At 36.4% G+C, this 24,774-nt stretch overlaps 1 protein-coding gene across 4 annotated transcripts in view; it reads right to left on the bottom strand.

Annotated features, from left to right (window-relative positions):
- Positions 1 to 24,774, bottom strand: part of acvr2aa (activin A receptor type 2Aa) — a 53,930-nt gene that overhangs the window by 18,718 nt on the left and 10,438 nt on the right. For 2 of the 4 annotated variants that reach the window (XM_084122824.1, XM_084122822.1), the window contains exons 2-4: positions 13,993 to 14,203; positions 12,887 to 12,996; positions 4,873 to 5,027 (exon numbers count right to left, since the gene is read on the bottom strand). In XM_084122824.1, the coding sequence (XP_083978950.1) occupies positions 4,873 to 5,027; positions 12,887 to 12,996; positions 13,993 to 14,203 (476 nt within the window). Of the gene's footprint in view, positions 1 to 4,872; positions 5,028 to 12,844; positions 12,997 to 13,992; positions 14,204 to 24,774 lie in introns of all 4 variants that reach the window. The other 2 variants (XM_084122823.1, XM_084122821.1) reach the window with 1 other exon arrangement.

Below are 24,774 nucleotides of genomic sequence, written 5' to 3' on the forward strand. Positions count from 1 at the left end.
CCAAAAGATAGGAACAGGATTTTGTTATAGTCTAAAATCCATAAAAATTTGTAAAAAAAATAAATAAAAAAATAAAAAAATAAACTACTTTCTTTCGCTACTTTAATGTGCAGAAACTAAAAGTAAGCCTTTCAGAGGTTGACCAACATAGCAACACTGACTGAACCAATGATTTTGGGATTTTGTATTTTTGCAATTCTGTTTGGTGCAGCTTGTGTTGCAAAAAGCACATATTTCATCTTTAAGATGAAAAAGGAATATACTGGTTTAGGCGTGGGCCTCAAGTAGATATTCTGATTAAAAATCTTGCCTTATGTAGGAGAATTTCTGGCTTGTGTGCAATTTGAACTTTATGTAAATACATAACTGGAAAGAATGAACCTTCTGCCCAAGGACACCACTCAACAGTTGCTGCTCGCACCTGAGGCAAAATCTGCATGTTACAGCAACTGCCAGACTTCCACAAGATACTGAGAGATTTCTCCAAATAAAACAGAAAACTAGGAAAATTTCAGAATCTCAAAAAAGAAAACACCAAAGATAGAGTTTAAAGAAAATGGGACATGAATCGTTGTTCAGGGAGTACAACAGATCTCCCTGCATTCTCAGAGACTTAATATTGTACCATACTCTTCTCAAAACAACCAACACTTAGCACACATTTTTGTGCAGGACTTTTTGTGAAACTTAAATAGAAAATTATAGAGAATATGGCGTTTTCAGAGCCATAATGCAACAGTGAGCACATCCTCCCTATCCATGCCAAATAATAATTTTTAAAAAGCTACGAAAAAAATCTACAAATGGCGATTTAGATGAAGAGCTAAATAATAATGAAAAGCTAATAATGCACAAGAGCTAAAACCAGAATATAAAGAAATAGAACCAAGGCAATGCATTGCACATGAATGCAGGAGCTGACCTCATGGCCTTAAATACTGCAAAACGCGTGCAGTTGCCTGAATCTCCGTTCTTTCCTGAAACAAGAAATTCCCTTCCTCACCATGAAGCCAAGCACTTAATGCGGTTAAAGCACTCTGTGCTCTCTCTCTCTTGAGGGGCATGTTGGGTCTTGGGCCCTTGTAAGAAAACTGTTAAATAAGCGTCTCTCTGCCTTCTAAATGGTACAAGACTCTAAACTGGAGGCTGGGGGCCAAATGTTTCAAATAAAGACATTATTTTTAACTACATGCTTTAAAATGGCCTGAGAATTGATGGAGGAATGTTTTAATCAGAGCTATTCAAAACAATGTTGATGACAACTGATTAGGGCATCAAAATGATTTTTATTTAGCATGCATTACATCCCATGTCAATGTAATACAGCAACCACCATCAGGCTACCATCTTTTTATGGTTTTACAGATTTACAGTGCATTTAGGAGTTTCAGTGTAGATGTTTATAGAGATAATATCAGTGAGTAAATGAACTGACCAAGTTATAGGGAGACAAGAGAGTAGTCTTTAACCAAACATATATAGTCAAAGTCAGGCAAATCTCGTGTTACTTATATTTACATATTTAAAACATTGTGAAAGTTAAGCTCAAAGCTTCGTATAAACTCCAAAAAGGAGGGATGCTCCGATCGATCGGCTGCAGATCGGTATTGGCTGATAATCGCATTCCACGACTCGATCCGTAGTCACTAAATCTGGCCGATCTTACAAACCGAGCCCAATTTGATGTTGTAAAACAAGCGATGACGTCAAACTTTAGCGCTGCAGTAGCCTGTCATGTTCTAAAGAAATATCACGTGGAGGAACAGTTGTTTAAGGATTTAATACAACAAACCTGATTCGCTGCCTCTGTCATCTGCTCTCAGTGTCAGAGGTGGGTCTTAGGACACACACACACACACACACACACACACACACACACACACACACCAGACAGCGACAAGGAATCTGAGTGTGTATGATTACCTGCATCTGTCAATCTTCAGGTCTTTCGTGAAAAAAATCAATTTGCCATTGGTTGTCAGAAGATGAATCTATCTTTGTCGTAGTATCCTTTCAATGTCCAATGTAATTGGATTTCCCATGACTGGCGTCAGCGCTGTTCAATGCCATTGATCTCTGTGAAGTGCAACCTTAACTTCAGCGTTAACCACGTTGCTCGTCGATTGAGCCTTGTAAAGTGGCGCTCAAAGTTAAATTAATTTGAATGAATCGTTAATAATTCATTAATAATGAATCGCCAATTTTAAGTGTATTAGTTGAATGAACGGTTTAATGACTCACTCATAGAGACAGTCCCTTGGCATCACCTACTGGCGTAACAGCCTGCAATTGTTCAGTTAAAAGTCTTGTAGGCTCTTTAATAAGCCAAAGTATCCTAATATCGATAGTGTTTTGCGTAAGCTCTGTTTTTAAAGGCCTATTAAAATGTTCACTGTAAAATAAATATCGAGATCAGTATCGGCCGATCAAGATGACAAGAAATCGGTAGTCGTCATCAGTATCGGCAGCAAGAATTCTAATCGGTGCATCCTAACTAGAAAGGGAGGTTGTAGCAGCAATATAATGTAGAGTTCTTAACGGGCCTGAAAATTACAACCCGACCCGACCCGGCCCGTGGCTTTTAAAGCCCGGACCCGATCTAACCCGACACATCAACATAATTATCTGCCCGAACCCGGCCCACGGCCCGACGCGTGTCGGATTTTTTTCTTCTTCTCATACACGTATTATCATGACCAGCAGACGGGAATTCAAACCAACTTTTAATGTTCACGCCTTTTAATAATACGAACAATACAAACAACTGAAACAATAAACTTTAAAATATCTAAATAGGCTGTAGTAGCGACGGTGAATTCACCTGCGGCAAGTTTACTTTTCACCAACTCCATCTTCTTCTCTCCAGGCTAAAGGCGTGCACGCAGCGGCGTCAGGTCTGCCCCCGCCCCTCTCCATAATGCACGTTGCACGCAGCAGCCAGACTTTCTTTGCGGTGAACAGCAGCGATGATTAATAATTTTTTATTTTTTTTTCACTGAGCGGAAAAGATTAAGCCCGAGGTCCGACCCGACCCGAGTCATTTGATTATATTTTCGACCCGAACCCGCGGGTCCCGTCGGGTTTGTCGGGCCGACCCGACCCGTTGAGAACTCTAATATAATGCATCAATATCAAAATAAAGCATAATGTTATTTATCAACAGAAACTGAGCAAGCTTTTGGAAGGTAATGGTTTCATCACTGAAGAATAAAGAGAACTTTAAAGCCTTTTTCTGCACTCAAATGCGTAATTCAATTAAACAGATTTTCAAAGAAACTACATTTCTAAGCAATACAAAACAAGCAGATCTCTTTGTGGCATTTTGCAAAATGTCACACTTTCCATTACAAAATCATTTCTGGCAATCTCACAATGTTTGTGACGCAGTAGAGTGACAGCTTTGAGGCTTTAGACACAATTCTGGAGGAAATGATCGATCAAAACAAAAAGTAAATTAATATACTACCATTCAAAAATGTGGAGTAAGATTTATTTACTCACAAAGGCTGCATTTATTTCATCAAACATAAGTTACAATTTAAATATTGTGAAATAATATTTAAAAGTAAAATACCTGTTATCTATTTAATTTCATTTAAAATGTAATTTATTCCTTTGTTTGATCAACATTTTATTATAAGCTGTGATGGCAAAGTTGAATTTTCAGCAACTATTCCTCAGTGTCACATGATCCTTCAGAAATCATTCTAATATGCTCAATATTTTCAGGTTTTGTTGATGAATAGAACGTTTAAAAGAACAGCATTTAATTAAAATAGAAATCCTTTGTAACAATGTCAAATGTTTAATATGTCCTTTCTTTCTTTCAAAAAATAAAATAAAATAAAATTACTGACCTTAAACCTTTAAACGGAAGTGTAAATAAATAAATACGAAATAAAACTTTCTTCACCTCCAAAACGATTTTCTTTTTCAGCTGACATCACCAAGCCTTATTTTCAAACACGTTCCCAACCACCTGTCATATACAGACTGCTTTTCACAATCAGAATTAAATTCCAACAATTTTAGTAGCTACAGAAAGGTTACGGTAAGAATATACCATTATGGAAGTTGCAAACACAGTTTTATATTGACTAAGTGTTGTAATAGTCCCTGAAGACTTCTGCCTGCTGCATTAAGAACTAATAAAGCTTCCAACAATTTAAAAACAAGTTTGGGCTGATTATGATATTTGATATCAGCAGTGCTGTGGGGATGGTTTATCTGTTTATCTGATCTGACCTACATAACACTGAAACTCAATCGGGGAATTCCAAATGCTCACCTGACTCAAAGATAACCTTTTGTGCTACCATACGGTCCCATATATCATCCCAGCACACGCTTGTAAATGCATCTGCATTCTGACCTGCCAAAGATGTCTTACAATGCTCAACAGTGAGGATTTTTTCCCACTGGCCCAGTAGTTCAGATTTTCACTTCACTGGCTGAATCTATAAAGCTCTATTGTGTAGTTCAGAAGTAGATGTGAATCTTAACACTAGTCACACACAGGGGGTAAAGGTCACCTGATTGCTTGTGTCTTGTGTTATGTCATTTTTGTTATCTTTTGTTTATTGTAAGAGAAGAGGGCATCGAAACACAACAGTGTCCTGACAGATCTCGTTTGATTTCGGCTGACAGTGTGTTTGAGCTTGAGCTAGTGTGACATTGAGCACATTAGATCCCTGAATTCACTGTCATTCATGTCAACAGGAGGTTCTGCCCAGGGGAAATAACAGCTCCCCAAAGCACAGTTTCTAGTGATATGAAGATGTCCTGATACACCGAAACTCACACACACACACACACACACACACTAAAAGTGAATCAAAATACATGCATTATATACGAAAAGTATCAGGTTACCTGGGTAGGCACCAGAACAGGTGGATACGCCAGCTTGTGTTGCCGATACATCCAGAAGGAGAGCAGGACAATGGCAGCGATGCCCATGATGGGCACGATGGAGTACAGGAGGGTGCTGAACAGTGGTGGCTTTTGGGTGAAGGGGTTGGATGTTGCTGGGGAGATAAAAAGAACGAGAGGCATCAGTACCAATCAATACTTTTTATGTACTTTTAATGTACTCTACCATTCAAAGTTTAGGGTCTTGAAAAAACAATGTTTTTCAAAGAAGTCTCTTATGCTCACCAAGACTGCATTTATTTGATCCAAAAACAGTAAAAACAGTAATGTTGTGAAATATTATTAGAGTTTAAAATATCCATTTTCTATTTTATTATATTTTAAAATGTAATTAATTCCTGAGATGGCAAAGCTGAATCTGCAGCCATTACTCCAGTCTTCAGTCACATGATCTTTTAGAAATCATTCTAATATGCTGATTTGGTGCTCACGAAACATTTCTTATTATCAATGTTGAAAACAGTTGTGCAGCTTATTATTTTTATGGATGACCATGATACAAAACAAAACAAATTCAGGATTAGTTGATGAATAAAAAGTCAAAAGAGGTTCAAAAGTCTTTACAGTCACCTTTGATCAATTTAATCCTTGTCCTTGCTGAAAAAGTATACTTAGAAAAATAAATAAAAAAATATGAACTTACTGACCCCAAACTTTTGAAAAATAGTGTAATCTGTGACCAAAATATTACTAACTAGAAAATGAAAAGAATATATTCACACATTCTGTCATTTAGCCATTGTGACTTACAAATCAATCACAAAATTACAAAAATAAGGAAAAATATGAAACAAAAAATTCTCAAGACCCCTGTGTTTGATTCAATGTGCTTGTGTAAAGGCCTCCATACATACAAATACAGTTACACTTTATTTTAAGGTGACCTTGTTACAGTGTAATTAAACATTGAATTACTGAGTAATATTAATTAACAACATATACTTACTATAAGGTTAGGGTTAGGATTATGTTTGGTTTAGGGTTAGATGCATTTGCTTATGCAAAAATTACAGTTATTATCACTATAGTAACTACATGTAACAAGGACACAGTAAAATAAAGTGTGACCACTAGGGATCCTCCGATCACGATTTTTGCAGCCGATACCGATTACCGTTTTTTTTTTTGTCATCACGATCGACCGATACAGATCCCGATCATTCAAGCTTTATATAAGTAATAATTAAGCTCTCTGCTGAATGTCAGTGTTTTTTTCAAAATAAGTAATACCACAGACATTATTTACAGCAATGCTATAGATTGTTGTATTAATTGAGAATAAAATAAATAAGCACAACAAATATTAATTTTACAATGAGCATTTTACTAGGCCATTAAAAACAGGGTTTATGCAAAACACTATCCATATGAGGATACTCTGGCTTATTAAAGAGCCTACAAGACTTCGTCAAACTGAACATAATTACAACCCATAAGGTGTAATTAAACATTGCCCAATGTCTGACTGAGGACAAAAACAAACAGAAACACTGCAAACTCCTAAATTAACAAAATGAGTAGACGGATACAAAAATGATCAGGAATATTATTCAGCAATTGCTGAGTATTTGAGTAATTTCTTCCTACGTCCTACTTAAGTAGGTAAGGCAGGATTATCTTTATAAATGAGAGCTTTTCTGATACTCGGACATATTTGACTGTTCAAGCCCAGTAAGATAAGTACTCATACGCTGTATGAGCAGCAGCTGCTACTGCGTGCGAGCGGTTTCAAATCACTTGTTCTTAAATCACAAGGCTTAAAAATGCATTGTTTCTTGAGACCACGTAATAACTGGTGATGACTGCGCCGCTAATATCACCAATTTCCAATCAGTTGGTGGGATCGGCCTATTTTAGTGACTCCCGATCAAATCATAGAATGTGATTATCGGCCGATACCGATCTGCAGCCGATCGATCAGAGCATCCCTAGTTGCCACAAATACTTATGAGAAACAAATATGCTTGTTGTATTCTACTAGTTAAGACTGTTACAATATACTGATTTGATACAGGTCATTATATTTTTACAGATACCAGTTATGATCATCATGATCATATTTCATAAATTATGAAAGTAAACATTTCTAATTTGTCTGTAAAAAAAAAGAAGCAAAGAGTCGGATCTCATGTATGCATATAGAGAGTCCACATTCTAAGCTTTTACTATTATTATTATCAAATTAGCGTTTTTTTAATTTAGTGAACTGCTCCCACTGAAAGGGCTGACATAAAATAGATAAATACAGAGGAATAATAAAAATAAGTAAATAAAATAAACAAAGAAATATCAGCATTTCCCTCCTTTTTAAACATATATGCTCTTTGGAAACAGCTGAATGCCACACTTCATTATTATTGGTTTAATAAGAGATACGAATGTGAAAAGGGATGACATCAGCATTACTTAGCAGAATCTCAGATTCTAATTCCCTCAAGAGGAACAGCACACGAACACAAGACAGATGTGAAGTCTAACATACACCTTCTGTACGTTGCATTAGCGAGATTCGCAGTGTGCGTTGAGAATCTCTCACTGCATACTTATCTTAAGTCCCGCACCTTTTGAACTTGCTAATTACAATTCTTACACGCCAGCCTTGTAATTCAAGGTTGGTTAGATTCCCTGAAGGCTACTGACAGATTCTGCCTTGTGCAAACAGTTTTATTTCCAATGCACATGCATCTATGCAAATGCACATTCCCATTAAAAGCAGTTCAACAGAACTGCACGAGTGTGCGCTTGAGGGAGAATAGCGTGTGTACTTAAGAGTACACGGTGGTCTTTGGTTTCTATGCATCTGGTGCCAGATATCGGACTGGGCCGTGGCTGTTTGCCAGAGATGCAGTGATCCCTCATCCTTGTGTTATGGCAGAGCATTTCCCATTCGCCTGGGTTGACTGCGGGACCATGTGCACAACCCACCCGGTCGAACTTCGGCTGAACCTGTGTTAGCTTTGGTCCAGCAGAGATCCCATTCGTGGTGCCATTTCTTCCCTCTCGTGCCGGCTATGGACTTGGAAGTGGGTTAAGGACTCTGGATTAATCCACAAGCGGAGGAAAAAACACATCCACCCCCAACAAACCCACTCTCATCCGACTCTACTTCACCCTTCCCCCATTCAGCGGGCAGAATGGCCACATGCAGCCGCGGGGCAAAAAAGTACCCAGTCACAAGGTCATGAAAAGCACACAGCACCATGCTCGCAGAAAGCGAGTTCTGAGAAACTCCAGTGTGCTTTGTGCAACTCTCCGCGTCCTTGTGGGTTTTTGCATTTCATATCAAGATCATTCCATATGGAGTGAGTCAGTGCTGGAAATAGACCCATTACATAAGCACGAGTGAGACCCCCCCCCCCCCCCCCCCAAACCCACCTCCTCTGCTACTGAAGTACTGAAGACTCTTCTACCCACCACATTTGCACTGATACAGACAGTTGTTGTGTCAAAACTCATCAGGCGGAGCTCAACCAGTGCTGTATACAACTAAATCGGGAATCTTTTAAAGCGGCCGCGGGTAGATGATAAATCACGATTGCTGAAACGTACAACAGCCCTCCTGCAGGGAGCCGAGAGCAGTGGCTCGCTGACATGCCTCCATCCCTCATTTAGTTAAGAGGATGTTGATGTCAGTGTTTACTCAGAAGAGATAAAGCGACCAGATCAGCGCCGGTAATCTAAAAGACACAGTCATCTCTGAGAGCACGCTATGCTGTTAAAAGCCCAAAGACAGCAAAGCAAACTGGTGCAACGAAAGCTCTGATGTCTTTATTACAGAATCACTCAATAGATGGTTGTTCAGGTTGTTCAATTCATGTATTTCTGAGGATCTACTGCAGTGGATGAAGAGCTACACAGGCTAAAACTCTGTAATGTTAAGCTTAGTCAAGTTACCATGTGAAACACAAAAGTGTAAAATTAAAGTAGTGCTATTTCTTTCATACATTTCCAAAGAACTTAATATAACAATTTTTCAAGTTGTATTTAGCACCAATTTGTGTTCCAATGTGATGCTGTCAAATTGATTGTGATTGTATTAATGCACATTATAGGTCACTCTGTTTCAACTTCCCAAACACACATTACATCCCACAACACAGCTGTTTTAGACTTACAATTTGGTCTATGCTAACAGTAACAAGTACTATTTTTGTAACATATGAATGTTGCTTTTCTTTTCTTTTCTTTTTTTTACAAAAAAAAAAAAACCTGTTGTTAATGTGTATCTTTAACAACACATTTTGAAATTATCAATAGCTAGGCAATTAGACTGATGAAATTCTCACAAACCTAAAGCACACATCACAGCAATGATTCTCTGTAATTAACTAACACCTGTGTTGACATGTAGTTGTAACACTTTATGCACAACAAAGAATGCATTAAATGGATCAAAAGGGACAGTAAAGTTATTTATAATGTGACAAAAAAATATATTCCAAATAAATGCTGTTAAGTCCTGAACAAAAATGTTATGTCCCAAAAAAACAAAAACAAAAATTTAAAAGGAAAAATAAACAAATCAGCATATTAGAATGATTACTGAAGGATCATGTGACACTGAAGACTAGAGTAATGATGTTGAAAATTCAACTTTGCCTTCACAGGAACAAATTACATTTTAAAATAGAGAATAAAGTTTTTGTAATTGAATTGTAATTATTCAGAATATTACTGTTTTTACTGTATTTCAATTAAACAACTGCAGCATTGGTGAGCTTAAGAGACTTCTTTCAAAAACATAAAAAAATCTTACCGACCCCAAACTTTTTCTGGTAGAAGTATTAATAATTAGGGCTGGGTATTGACACAAATTTCACAATTCGATTCGATTTCGATTCACAAGCTTACAATTTGATTCGATTTCGATTACGATTCAATTCGATTCAATATCGATTATTTTGGATATCAGGTACAATACATTGCACATTTTCTCAAGGAAAACAAATCTCTTAACTATTATTGTAAACTATGGGAGTCAGTTGTAGCCTATAGGCTTCATTAGCCTACTATAATATTGAAGGTAAAAATTAACTGATTTGTATACAAACACTTAAAATACACTTTTATTTATTTTTTATAATAATAAAGTTATATGAAATTATATAAAAATTTAAATGGTGGCTGTCATAAAAAACTTTCCAGATTTATTCAAACATGCATTAAATATTGAAGAACATAAAAAATTATAATGAATATGTAATATGGTGCATATATTTAACAAAATGCTCCTCTCTAGAGTTAATTTTTCTAGCTGACTAACGATTTTATGGTCACTGGATATTTTTTTCTGAGGTAAATGTGACGTTACATGACATTTGTTTACTAACGTCTTTCCACGGTTGAAACACTGATTGAGCGATTCCATGTGACATGATACGGACTTCGATAAGTTGTACTCTATCTTTTAACACACTTTCAGATGCTCATTCATGTTTATTTCACGCTGTAACTGATATTATTAAGGCGGAAGAGAAGGAATGTGCGCTCTGCGCTGCTGCTGCTCTTGAGCTGAGCCAGAGCGATCTCACGCCACAGCGCCAAAACGGTAATTATGTTTTTGAATTTCGTAAGAAAATGGACGTAATTTGAAATCTGAGACTTCGTTTCATATCAATAATAACAAAGCACAAAGATTATTGTGATTTATTGGATGGGATGCGCGCAACAATGTTCCATTCATTCATCAACTGAAAACAGGATGACTAATCGATTCTTGGGATTTAAGAATCGATATCGTTTCGTAAAAATGAGAATCGATTAAAATCGAGAAATCGATATTTTTTACCCAGCCCTATTAATAATAATAATAATAATAATAATAATAATAATATCGATATAAATCGATCAGTTCAAGACCAATGCAATCTTTCTGCCTCTAAAATACAGATTTTGAATTAAGTTTTAGAGCTACTTCATTATTATTTATTTTAAAAAAAAGAAAAAGAAAAAAAGCCGCTGCCACAGCTCCATTCAATGTAGGTCTTAGCTTGTTCACACAAGCATGCTAAGTTTTTTTTCTTTTTTTCGTTTCTGATGTCAAAAATAACCTGAATTTATAAAAGCCTCCGGTAGCAGCAACATCACAACGATCAATTAAAATTTTACAGAGGAACCTGCAGCTCTGAAAAGAACTTCAACTCCACTAAAGCAAAGCAAAGGTTATGAAAAATGAAAAAGCCAGATGAGCTGCATCAATAAGGTGACATATGAGACAGACAACAAGCTCTTCATTCAAAAGCGGAATAATCCACAGCCATAAAGCTGTGCAGTAGTCACAAGAAATGCAGATGTGTATAAGAGCCAACACATGCAGCAATTAACAGAGCTTTTGTCAGTGGAGTTCTGGTGGCTAGGTCAATAAGCATATCAAAGCATACCTTCTGATCAAAGAAATAGAGAATTATCTGAACAAATGAATAAACATAACCAACATTATAAAAGTCCCTAATATCTGTAGCTTAAAAGCACTTCTGTAATTAGATTATTTCAAAAATCAAATGTTAAAACTATATTTTCTACATTCACAAGGAGGGCACAATGGATTCACTGGAACTGTACAAAATTACAAACTCACGAGAAACTATCAAACCCAAAAATCTCACAGAAACTGCACCTCATCAGTGTCACTAGCTACGTTTACATGGACAACTTTTGAATTACGATTAATGAATCCGAACGTAGTGTTTACATGAACTCTAAATAAAGTGATGGGGTTGATGTGCGTGTTTATATGTCACAAGCTTCAAATCGGAATTGATTTATTTGGCATGCGCACACTGCACGAATATACAGTTTACCGCTGTTTGCGCATATTCTCCTAAATTTCTTTTTTTCTTTGATTTCGGGTCCTAATTAGGAGACAACGAGCACATGAACCGTTGTGGCTTGTTGCTTTTATTAAAAAAGCAGTAAAACGCCAATTCCCGCACCCAAAACAAGGCGTCTGTGGATGAGAGACCTAAACAAGGACTGGTGGGACGTTGTCCTGCTCCACTTCACAGACGATGAGTGGAATGTGAATTTTAGAATGACACGACAGTCATTTATGACACTATTCAACATCAGCAGCTCGTTCCTTGCGTCATATGTCATTATGCCATTTCTACATCAATGCACATGCGCAGTTTTTTTTCTGACTGTGCTAGTAGTCCGATTACAATCAGATTATTAGGGTCCATGTAAACACAGCTACTGGATATTAAACACAGACACATAGGATATTAAAAATACATGCCAAAAAACACACAGAAAAAATCTTCAGTTGCACCATATGTTTCCAACAGGAACTAATAATGAACATTCACACCACTGACAACACTCTGAACAAGTCGAAAATAAAATTAGGCACACTAAAAAAACAGCACCTTCAAGACAACCAGTTGATTTAATATAAACATCATAAAAGTTATATGTTATGATTTTCTGGCGAAAAAAAGAAAGTGGATGTTTATATATTATACTATTCACAAAGTTGTCTTTCTAATATGCAAATTTTTTTATGTTCATAAATAACATGAAGCACAAAACACTGATGTACAGACTATCAGAGTAAGTGTTCATTATAACGCAACAAAAACACAGTTGTTACAAGGCAGGTATGCATTGGATTGTGGTGCTAAAACAGGGCTACAAACATACCTCATAATTCAGGATATGAAACATGAAAAAAAAACAAAAAAAAACTAAAATGGATTGTAAGAGTATATGAAAAGCACAGCGAGCCTGTTATGACTTTTGACATGAATGGTCATGAAAAATGCCTGAGAGGTGCTTTGAGGTAATCTGATGATTTTGATGATGAGGTTATGAGGGAATATAGGCTATGATGAGACAAAGACAGAAAGGAGAGTTTCACAACGACAGCACAATTACATCAAAGGAAGAGGTATAACTGAAGAACTTCCAATACCCTTAAAGACTTTGCTGTTTGTGTCGCTGAAGGGAGCCTTACTCTGAACTGTCTGCGTGTCTGGGTTGTAGAAGAACTTCTCGTTACACATGTTACCCTCACAGCAGCAGAAGAACACATCTGGGTCCTCCTTCTTCTCCACACACTCGGTGCTGTAAGATAAAGAACAAGCAGAGCTGTTTGTCCACAACTGAGGTTCAATTTTTTTTTAACTACTCAAATACTGAAATTTCTAAACACAACACATTTTTCACCAAATAACAGAAAGGTGCACAACAGTACATACTGATTACATACAATTCATTTGATTAATTAAATACATTTAATGTAATTCATTTGATTATAAAAAAAGAGTGGCAGCACTTTTTTCCCCTAATTTTTGGCAATTAAATAAAGACTGCATCACATTTGGGGATTATTGAGACATGCGTGCTGCAAGGTTTATTTGGATTTCGCTCGGGTTAGAGAGCAAACAAACGAATAAATGCACATGGGCGGAAAAATGCCTGAGCCAAAGAGATACTTTTTAAAATCTGGCAGCCCACATCAAAGCGGAGCTCTCAGGTTGGCTTAAAGAAGATAAACAAAGCTTAGCAGCACACCAATAATCCTTAAGATACACACACAGGTGGAAATGAAAAAATAAAAGGATGACATTCCAGAGGCATTTAGTCAGAAAAGTGATTCGGTTACTGTCTTGCGACGCACGCGCACCATTAAGCGATCGCAAAATGACAATAATTGTACAAATGCTGATGCAAAACAAGTGAAAAACTGCATGTGAGGAGCAAAAACATCTCTACTACAGTTACAGTTTTGGAAACTATGATATAGGCAGAAATGAGTGCTGATCGCAAGGGCAGTGCTCGAGGGTTTGACCACGCCTCAATAAGTTAAATCAAAACAATCGTTATTCAGAGGGGAAGGCTGTGACATATGACTACAGTTAGCACTGAACATGACACTTAAAATAATGCTGATCAATATTGACGGAGGCTACCAGTCAAAAAGCCTCACAAACTGCTGGGTTATCAGTTCGAATCATTTTAACAAATCATTCAGAGCGAGCACTGAATAATCATACAAGATTCACTTACTGAAGCACAAGTCATTGTCTCTTTCTTTTAAATTTGTCTCAAAATGATTACCTGTCATAGCAGTTGACATCATCAAGCCAGCAGCCTTGCTTTACTATTTCAACTGATCCTGACACATTTCGCCAAGTCGCGAAGCAATGAAGCCTCTTGTCCTTTTCTCCCACGCAAGACTCAATACCGCTGCGGTTTCCTCGGTTCTCCAAGCTGGGGCTGTAGTTGTAAAAGACACACTCTTGTGTCTCTGAGCGGCCGAGAATGGCACCTGGAAAAAAACCCACAGGGGAAGCTGGTTAAGACATGGACTGCCTGCAGTGGAAACAGACACCTGCTGTACTGATCTCTCAGAAGACTTTAACCACAACCCAAAGTGTAAAGCTCAAACCCCAACCATCAGTCCCGTCACTGATTAGCAGCTGAAAATCAATTAAAGATGACAGGCATTGGAGGAAAATAACCGACACACAACTGTTTTAAAATAACCCAAAAAAGATTTTTTATTTTTTTCAGAAGCTACTCATGAGTTACCATATGGTTAAAAAAAGAAAGCGAAACACTGTGTTAAAGCAAAACATTGTGGTTAACCAAAAAAACAAAAGCAAATGTAACGTAGTGAGTGTGATTAACACAGAAGGGCCACTTTGAAACAGGATGTGGCGTTTACTTTTTCCTAAAACAACCGCAACTCAGATCGTGCTTGAATATGGCAGTGATGTGATGAGTGTTAAGAAATTATCCAAAACACAACCCATGTCATCGCCATCACTTAACACACAAGACAAAAATCCAGAGGATTTCATGAACAAAATAAAGAGCAAATAGTGGATTGAGATTCTAATCTAATTCTTTACTTGCTAATCCTGATCAAAGACACCTGGGATCTCGCGCAGGTTGTGCCAGCTCGCACGACTAAGTCTCTGTCTGGACGTTTACATAAGATGCGTTCTTGCGCTCAAAAACATTTAGACGGAGCGTAACAGAAAGTCAAGTGTTAGAAGCACTAGTTTGGCGGCAATCTTGCATCTATGGGAACATTGGTGATCCAGACATTTGGCTTGAGCTGATGTTCACATATTGTACCACAAGGAACAGTTTATGCTTTGGGCCAAGTATTTGAGGACTGGTAGCACAGGTTTAGTGGCAGCACCTTGCTGGATACATTTGAATGGAACACACTGTGCATAAAAACACAGCAATAAAGTGATCACAGGAACATTCTTCAAATGTCACAAACTGCACTTTAGTATGCTCCAAAAATACATTGGCTACCACTTCTTACAGTAAAAACAATTAATCATTAAGTGCATTTCACAACTACATACAAGTAGGGGTGGGCGGTATACCAGCAGACACGATTAACCTGTAGAAATTTGTCAACCGGTAGATGTTTTCGACTATCGTCTCTATCGCTGTTCCGCCGACGTTGCTGTGCTACACGGTCACGAAAGCTTATCGTTTGCATGTGAAAACAAGTGATTTTAAACCACTGAAGCTCAATTAGCAGCGAAAGACCACTCATTTTGCTATATGTGCAGCACGCAGAGACTGTTTCTCAGCGCTGACTGTAAGGCGTGCGCACATGAAGCCGCTGCTCATTAAGCGCGTGAGAACTGAACTGAGTGCTTTTTGCCGACTAATTAGGCTTGAACGGTTAAATACATACTTATGTATCAAAGTGATCATGTCTTTGCAAGTAAACACAGCCATTTATGTCTTAAGTGAACGTAAACAGTTCACTTAAGAAAACGCACAAGTATATTGGATCAGTGCAGTCGGTTTTAAAGTGACAGCATCCAAATTTACCCGCTGTCGTTATTAATGTTAATCAAACAACAAAAAAGAGAAAAAATACTCTCACTGCTCGACTGAATCATTTTGTAACTTTAATAAGAATAAATGTATATTTAATTTACACGGTGAAGAATATGCAGTTTTTTAATACATTTGATTACTTTATACAGTTTATTACTTATTTCTAGTCCTTGAAGTTTTTTATGAAATTTCAATGGTAACAAAAATGTTGATATCATCAAACCCTTTTAAAAAGCAAAAACAACTATATTGTGATTTACCGTTATCGTTAGCTAATAATAATAAATGTTTCTTGAGCACCAAATCAGCATATTAGAATGATTTCAAAAGGATCATGTGAGATGTGAGACACTGAAGATATTGATGCTTAAAATTCAGCTTTGCCATCACAAGAATAAATTACATTAGAAAACATTTCTTTTTAGGTGTAATACAATTTCACAATATTACTGTTTTTACTGTATTTTTGGTCAAGTAAATCCAGCCTTGGTGATTTCTTTCAAAAACATGAAAAAAATCTTACCCTCCTCAAACATTATTTTGAACAGTAGCGTATCTATGTGAATACATGCAAAATCACAGAAAGCTCACTGTGTGTTTATATGACAATGTATAGTTTTGTTTTAATGAAATGTAATAATTTGTTGGAAAAAAAATGGTATTGTTACAGTTTATCACACAACAAAAACAATATCCTGGAGGAAACATAGGAGTACTTTTTTTGTGGTGGGAATTAATCTGCTAATTGCCATTCAGTGGGGATAAATCCTCAGGATTTGTTCCAGAGACACAAGTTACCATTATTGGGATTAGGAGGAAATCTTCTGGAATTACTGTCACATCCACATCAAGGCAGAGAAGAACGATGGTGCACAAGACGCACAATGATCAACAGAGGACGAATCACATTTAGCCTACTCATCTTAAATGACAAAAGGAGCACCACAAATTGCTTCAATGCCTTGAGCATCTGTTAAGAAACATCTAGAATAAATTAAAAACTAATTACAAGTGGCAAACATAAGGGAATTACTCACCTGCCCTGTCCACTAACAAGTAGATGGCTCAATAAATCTTTGACCTATATTCTACGACTGCTCTTCCTGACAACAGCCCTTGCCCCTCCGCTGAGCTGCTCTCGGTTTTTAATATGAGACGCTGGGATACACAGACTCCTCTGAGTCAGCAGGGTTACACGAGGTAAAATGGCAGAGTGCACTGTAAATATATGGAGCTGGTGGAAGAAGCTTAAAAACACCCAATGAATGACAGCCAACGGTATGAGTGAAAAGACCACATGCCATGATGTTAATAATGGATCACGTATGGTGGTTTCCTACACAAAATAAACTTGATGACCAACACTTTGCCTGTACATTAAAAACAAGCTGCAACGTCTTTTGAAAGGTTTTGACTAGTAGAAGAAGTGGGCTGCTGATGGCATGTTTGCATTTTCCATCTCTGACATTTTTAAACTCTTAGCATGGAGCCATGGACAGATAGAGATTATGCATTATACATACCAATGCATTCATGTACATTTTTACTCATGAACATTTGTAATGTATATGCTATAGGGATGTAATATCTGAGACCAATATTGAAATTTTTTTATGGGTTAACACTTTAGTTTATGGTCCAGTTCTCACTATTAACTAGCTGCTTATTAGTACTTATAAAGCACATATTAATGCCTTATTCTGTAACATGACCATATTCTACATCCTTACACCGTGTCCTAACTACACGCGACGTGTGATAAAAGGTATCTTTTCCATGTTAATCAGAGTTTTTGTCCTAACCAGCCGCGACGGCGACACGCAACGATTCTATTTTAGAAACAGTTTCTATTTTTCTGCGACGTCGCGGCTGGAACAACAAACACAAAGTGTGGCAATGATAATCTCAGGTACTGTTTATGTGCTTTTAACTATTAACTATTTATAACTATTAATAAGCAGTAATTAGCAGTTTGAGGCAAAAGTCATAGTTAATAGTTAGTTAATAGTGAGAATTGGACCCTAATCTAAAGTGTGACCAAATAATGTTTGTACCTTATTACAAATTTATTATATAACCAGCATAAAAATTTGAAATTGAACTGAAAAATGATTTGGGAAGATGCAAAGAGCATATTGTCTTTCAATGGAAGAACAACATCTGACCATCCATACAAATGTTCACATGATCAAAAAGTCACAAATTTGATTATATGACAAGTGACCTAGAAGTGCAGAATGTGAAACATTACTGTATTGTACATAAAAACTTTTCTGTTTTAAACTTGTTGTGCTGTGACAAATTAATCACACTGAGAGCGAGACTGCACACCGACTTTCCTATCAGACACTAACTGGGTTTACATGGATGGACCCTAATAATCCGCTTGTAATCAGACAAGTAGCACAGTTTGAATAAAAAAAAGTCACCGGAACCACGTCAATCGGAATGAATTGGCCAAATCTGATGAAAATTTAATTCGGATTGTAAGGGGTGGTTTTCTATTTTCATTTTCTATTTTCTGTCAGTTATTTTCTATTTGTTTTTCTAAATGTGATCTATAAGACTGACTAACGATGCAGACATCAGTACTCAACTACCATACCTGTGTGCAGGAAAAGACGCATAGCGTCTAGATGTACTCATGTACTACATCGGACACCAAGGGGCCTCATTACATTTGCCATTAAAAAGTGAGTTGAGTAATCAGATTTATTGGTTTAAAACACATAAAATCATCCATGTAAACACACAGAAGTGCTTTTATGTGGTCTAGGACAATTGAATTGCAATCAGATAGCTATCCAATTACTTAAGATGCAGCTTCATGACAAGAGTAAACAGGGCCCAAGCGCCTTCACACTACAGTTTATGGTGCGTCAAATGTGCTGCCATTGAGATAAATTGCAATAGTCCGCTTTAAAGACAGAGAGCAAAACTCTCTTAAGCGCTCAGTCAGAATGTTCAAGATGAATGCGAGTGAAAATATATCTGTGCTAAACTTAGCCTCTAACTCAAACACCGGCAAATGAAATCTAACAATTTACTAGCCAGTGGCTATATTAGACATTCGTAAGTCACCTATTTACTCTCATTGTAGAGGGAAGACAGAGCAAATACTGTACCAGGCACAGCAAACTCACTGTTCGCGATGCTTGAAATATTGGAAGACAAATATAAATATTGAACTGGGGGTGTGGGTTTATATGAATGTATCTTTGAAGGGAACTGACTGCTTTCAGAAAAGTTGATGGAATTTTCTTTTCCTCTTCCCTCCGCATAAATGCGTATTAGTGTTTACAGCGGTAGTGTTTAATGCTTTGTGTACAGCGGTAACCTAAGAAACGCTATATTGCTGCTGTTCCATAAGCGCCACCAAACTGGCAGAGAGTGAATTTGCATTTTCATTCAGTCCGTCTGCTGTTTTTGCTTTGTGCAGTTGTTTTGTGTAGCATAAATTAAAAGCTAAAGCTAAAGTCAGACCATGTTGTTTTTGCTTTCAATCTTGAAATTAAATAAAAAATCAACTGCTCACACTACATGTAGCATTTTTGTTTGGATTGATTAAAATGGAGTGGTTGCATCTAATTTCAAATGGCTACAGAAATGTTTGTGTAAGGTCAGTCTGGGCCGTAATAGATCAAATAAACAACCAATAATTTTGCCATCTCTAGAAATATCTGAACTTTAAACCATCTACTAATGTGAGCTAGGAAATCTGATTCCAAACACTTTATTTGTGCTGTTCTGACCACATTCAAATAATCATTTGGCTGAGATATTCAAAAACTTGCACTGCCTCTGTAAACACTGAATTAGTCTGTGTCCACTGTAAACCAGTTTTCAACAGTCCACCAAACCTTTTTAGAACTAAGCTGAATATAAATGTATGAATATAATGCATAAATAAATATGCAATGTTGTATATAAATGCTGAACCTTAGTTATAAACCCTCTCAAATAAACAGAACAACAATAAATGTGCTTTAAAGAACGTGCTGCGTAATTGGGCATATTAGGCTGTGCTACTATTGAGAAGCTCAGACAAAAGCCCTCTCGGCAGTGTGAGACCTTGTACTTTTACCATTACAAACACACTTCCTGCCATTCATGTCTCTAAAGTTGCTTCCAAGAAATGTTCAAACCCGGATACTAATAGAATGAAGCAAATATTTGAGGAATTGTTGCACATTTTAAAACTAAACTCCTCCCAGATTCAACAAGCTAGTCATCAGACCCAAAATGATTTTATCTGCATTTTAAAAAAAGAAAATAGTGAGTCATATTTAGTTCCTGGGCATAAAAAGATTGAATGTACACTCATTTAATATTTTATATATATATATATATATATATATATATATATATATATATATATATATATATTAGGGATGGGACGATTACCGGTTTCACTATAAACCACGATAAAATGTACTGACGGTTAGTAATATCGTTTAAAATTTAATTATCATTAAAACCGTGTTTGATTATCGCGATTTTAGATCCTGTTCAGCCAGCAACAGTCTGATGCAGGCGCAGCGCGCAATGTTATTTTTTTTATTCAAGAAGGAATTGCGGAAGGCAGTGAACGTGCTCGGGAGATTTTTCAGCCTTTTAAAAGAACCAATTCTAAGGTGTGGTCATATTTTGGCTTTAACAAAAGTCCTGAGGGACACTTAATCGAGGATGGTCACCCTGTCAGCAGAACATGCACAAGAAAAAGTCGCTGCAATAGGGGGAAACTTCAGATCTGCCGAGTCGTCTTGTGTGACCATCACCGACTGTTGTATAGCGAACGCAAGGCAAGTTAACTTTGACCTCAATACCAAAACTACGTCTGGGAAATAATTGGGCATAAAATGTTGTTTTAAGTTGAACTATTTTATATCAATCACTTGAAATAAACGTGAAGCTTCCGTAAAGAAAAGTTCGCAGCAAGTGGCTTAGCCAAAGACGAACGAACAAGTTCAAACAAGACTATTAAGAGTGACATTTAAGGGATAATAATTTCTATTCATTATACACTTATTACACCGATTTTTTTTTTACCACATAATTACGGGGACATTGAATTGAGATTAATGTTTTTAAATCTTACCTGTTTATAAATCCATTATGTACAAAGTTTCAAAATTTCTGAATCATGAATGGGGGACATACAATTAAAAAGGTCAAATTAGGCTATTTGACATTAAGAAACGAATAGACTTTGAAAAACAGTCAAGAAAGTCTACAAGGTTCTTCTCAGTGATATTTCCTTATATATATTTGTCACAAAAAAACAAACAAACAACAAAACAATTTGAGTTCTGTATTCTGTAAAACAGGTTGCATAGCTTCCAGTTCAGGTCATTTGCATACTAGCCTACATTACAAACATGTTACTCAAGATACCTTCAGGAGCTACACAGTAGAAATGACTGTTAGGATTATAACATTTTTAAAACTAAATAGCTTTAATACTTCTTTATAAATATATACACATATAAGAGCTGCAACTAACGATTATTTTGATAATCGATTAGGGCTGTCACTTTATGTTCAAAAATTGATTGCACAATCGATCGGACCAACCAACACAAGTTTCGAAAACAAAAATAGGGAATCGATTTTAACCATGTACACTATTCATTTTAAACGAATTAAACAAATAAAAAAGATAGATGTAACAAAACTCACAAACAAGCAGAAAAAGAAAATGAAGAATTCCGAAAGTGCAGTAGGCGTTGCGAAAGCTAAAAAGAAAATTCCCACCAATTTTATGTGCCTATAGTTTCAATCGACTGCTGCTGGTGTTTTGCCAAACAAATGGAGGACAACGGCGATCAATCTGTGCGACATGAGAGACGAGTGATAACCCCTATAACTTGAGGAGTTCGATATGGAAGCACTTCGGGTTTTGGACTGTAGATCAAACTATGAAGGAGGACAATGTGGTATGCAAACTGTGCAATCGTGAGTACCCATATCACATTCATTTTTGAACAGTTAACGTAAAATAATTTAGATTTTTGAATAGCCTAAATCATAAATGCAGCCCTGTTGTAGACTGCAACAGATGTTTATAGTCCACTGTCTGATTTGGAGAATGAAGCAGCCCTGCGTGTTTATCCTACACGAACTTCACGTTCAATGTAGGCTAGTCCTTCAGTGAATTTTAAGTTTTATTTTCAACCTCTTTTCATGGGCTACAATCGCTGACGTAGGCAAAATTTGTTTGACGTTTCTAATCGTAAACACAGCCATGTTGAAGCCTGCAGTAATGTTTTTCATTGATGTTATGGCAGTCCACTCTGCTTATTGTTTTTTGAGAATGTTGCACTCCTGCTTGTCATTGTGCATGAAACTTCACGCCAATAAATCATCAGAAATATTGCTGACTTGTGCGTCTCAAGCGCCCTCTTTACGTTCGTCCTAATGCCTGTTAGTTGTCCGTGGATTGGCCTATATTTGGCGTTGAAAATGTAAACGTCTTTAGACATGGAAAATCGAACAGGATTTTTTCACAAAAGTGACAGCCGTATAATCGCTTAGTTGGCCGTTTATTTCTTTGATTAATCGGATTAAAAAGCCCAATTTTCCTTTTTTATTGACAAACCCCCCCCCCCACTATTCCACGTCCTGGGCAAAGCTAACCTTCAAACAAATTTGCCAACTGATTGCTATGAAAACATAGTAAATAGGCCCATATATCTATATCTATGCTATGTACAAAAGAGCTATAAAGCAAAAGAACAGTTTAAATCATATCAGTCATTAATCATTAAAGATAACAATAAATATAATAAATAAAAATAAACTAAGTGTTAACAAATGCAGGAACACACACATTCACTCTAAAAACAGTAACCTGTTACTGTAATTTCTTTATGCTGTAAATGTTAAAAACGTTTACAGTGTAAACGTTTATATACAGTTTATATATATATATATATATATATATATATAAACAGCTTAACTATTTTGTCAAGAATTTCAGGCTTTTGAAACTTTTGAAAATTTTTCATCATTACATGGTAACTTTATTATTTTTTTTTTTAATAAGCGAATAGATCCAGACACCACTAATCTGCCAATATAAATTTTTTGAATTCAAGTCAATCAGCTGTCAATCATGTTTAACATACTTTTTGCTGCAAATCCCTTTAATCTGCTTTGATTCCCCTCCACCACCAAAGGACTGTCTGAAAGCTCATGACATGACATGAACGATCACACTCAAAAACAAACTGGATCAGCCTTTGTTTCTGTGCCTAGCTGTCAGGAAGCAACTAGACATTGTGTCGCACTGAAAGTTCAAACAGTGAAATTCATGAACAGAAATTTTTGAAAACACTTGTAAATCTTGTTCAGAGGTTGCAAACGCATTGAGAGATGACAGGTTTAATCTGCTATCCTTTGAAAAACCATTCATATACAGAATATTTAGGCCAAGCAGATTTTTAACGCTAAAAGCCCTAAACATGCCTGCTGTTACAGTGAGAAACTGATGGGTTGATATATATTTACTCGCTCATGATTTTACTGTCTGTCAACAAAAAAAACAAGAAAACTATGGCACGGGTCAAAGCAGACTGTTAGAGGACAAAGGCAGCACATTTGATTTCAAATAGCCCTTCCGTCAGCAGTGGTCAACCGTGGTTGTAAATTATTCACAGAGGCATCTGCATCTTGGGCAACAGTGGCTGCAACCTGCCTATGTCATGGAAGTCCAGTTGGCGAGGATCAAAATACACTGCAAAGCAACACAAGGTCAAGCTATCAATCACACATTAGCGCTTTAGGCAAAAAAAAAAAAAAGAGGGAAGAATCAAATTATAATGTGTTTGTATCATCAAGATTGCATGGATCAATAAGAATAACTTTAAACGAAAGACTTTCCATTTTTAAACTCTCTACGGAAAGTCCATTCTTCTTTTGTAGTCCATCTGTTTGAATATTAGACTTAACAGGGTGAATGAGAATTGTTTTATAACAGTGCGACAAACTGCACAGCACATGGGTTCATACAGGCATTTGATACTGGGATGAAAACATCCATCCGACTGGCATTAAAGAAACATGGTGCAGCCGAGAACACTGATTACATCTGGGTAAAGATACTTTACTGAGATAAACCAACTACGGAAGACTAAGGTCAAGCACAGTAAGGCAGAAGTTGTAACAACTGCTTATTTTGCATGTTTTCTTCCTAATGCTACAAGAGTGCACACATGATGTACAGTGTGCCCACAGTAAACCAGGATATTTGAGCAAATAAGAACGAGGCAAAGAAAAAGGAAAAGAACAAAAAAAAAGCTGAACCATCTCATATTGCACTGTAAAATAAGAGATCACATATTTAATAATAAGAATAAGTATATTATTATTATTATTATTAAGAATAATTGTATAGAACAGCAGTAAAATTACAGTATGTGATTCAAATGTTTCAAAACGTAGGGCTTTTATTTTGGTGGAAAACCACAGGTAGAACTAAAGTTTCTCATTTTTGATTTAGAAACCAATTTGGTGAAGATCATAATTGATAACAGATCATATACAATAAAAGCACTAAAACACATACAATTCACAGACCTAATGCGTTCATATAGCGTTTTGTTTTTTACGAGCGTGACAATTCCATTCTCTAACCAAACTGACACCTGCACATTTTCATCTCGACCACATTCTCGACAAACCCGCGCTGAATCGATTCTCGATTTTGAATCTAATTTTGATTGGATATATGCATAGATTTGATTTTAGATTTTAGAAACTTGTTTTTGAATCTTATTTAATTTATTTTCCCTGAAGTCCTCCTCCTTATATATAACAAAACCTGTGCCCCCAATTGTAATTGTGTAATTCAACTTTAATTTATTTTATTTTTCAATCTCATGTTATTGTTTTACTTCATCAATCAATTTATAATATCTAAATATTTTATATTGAACTATTTAATTCATAATAAATTATGAATTATTTAATGCATTATTTATGCTATAAATAAATGATTTCCTGCCTTTTCATTTTTTAGGATAT

Source organism: Abramis brama (assembly GCF_963993115.1).
Source record: "Abramis brama genome assembly, chromosome: 8".
Taxonomy (NCBI): Eukaryota; Metazoa; Chordata; class Actinopteri; order Cypriniformes; family Leuciscidae; genus Abramis; species Abramis brama.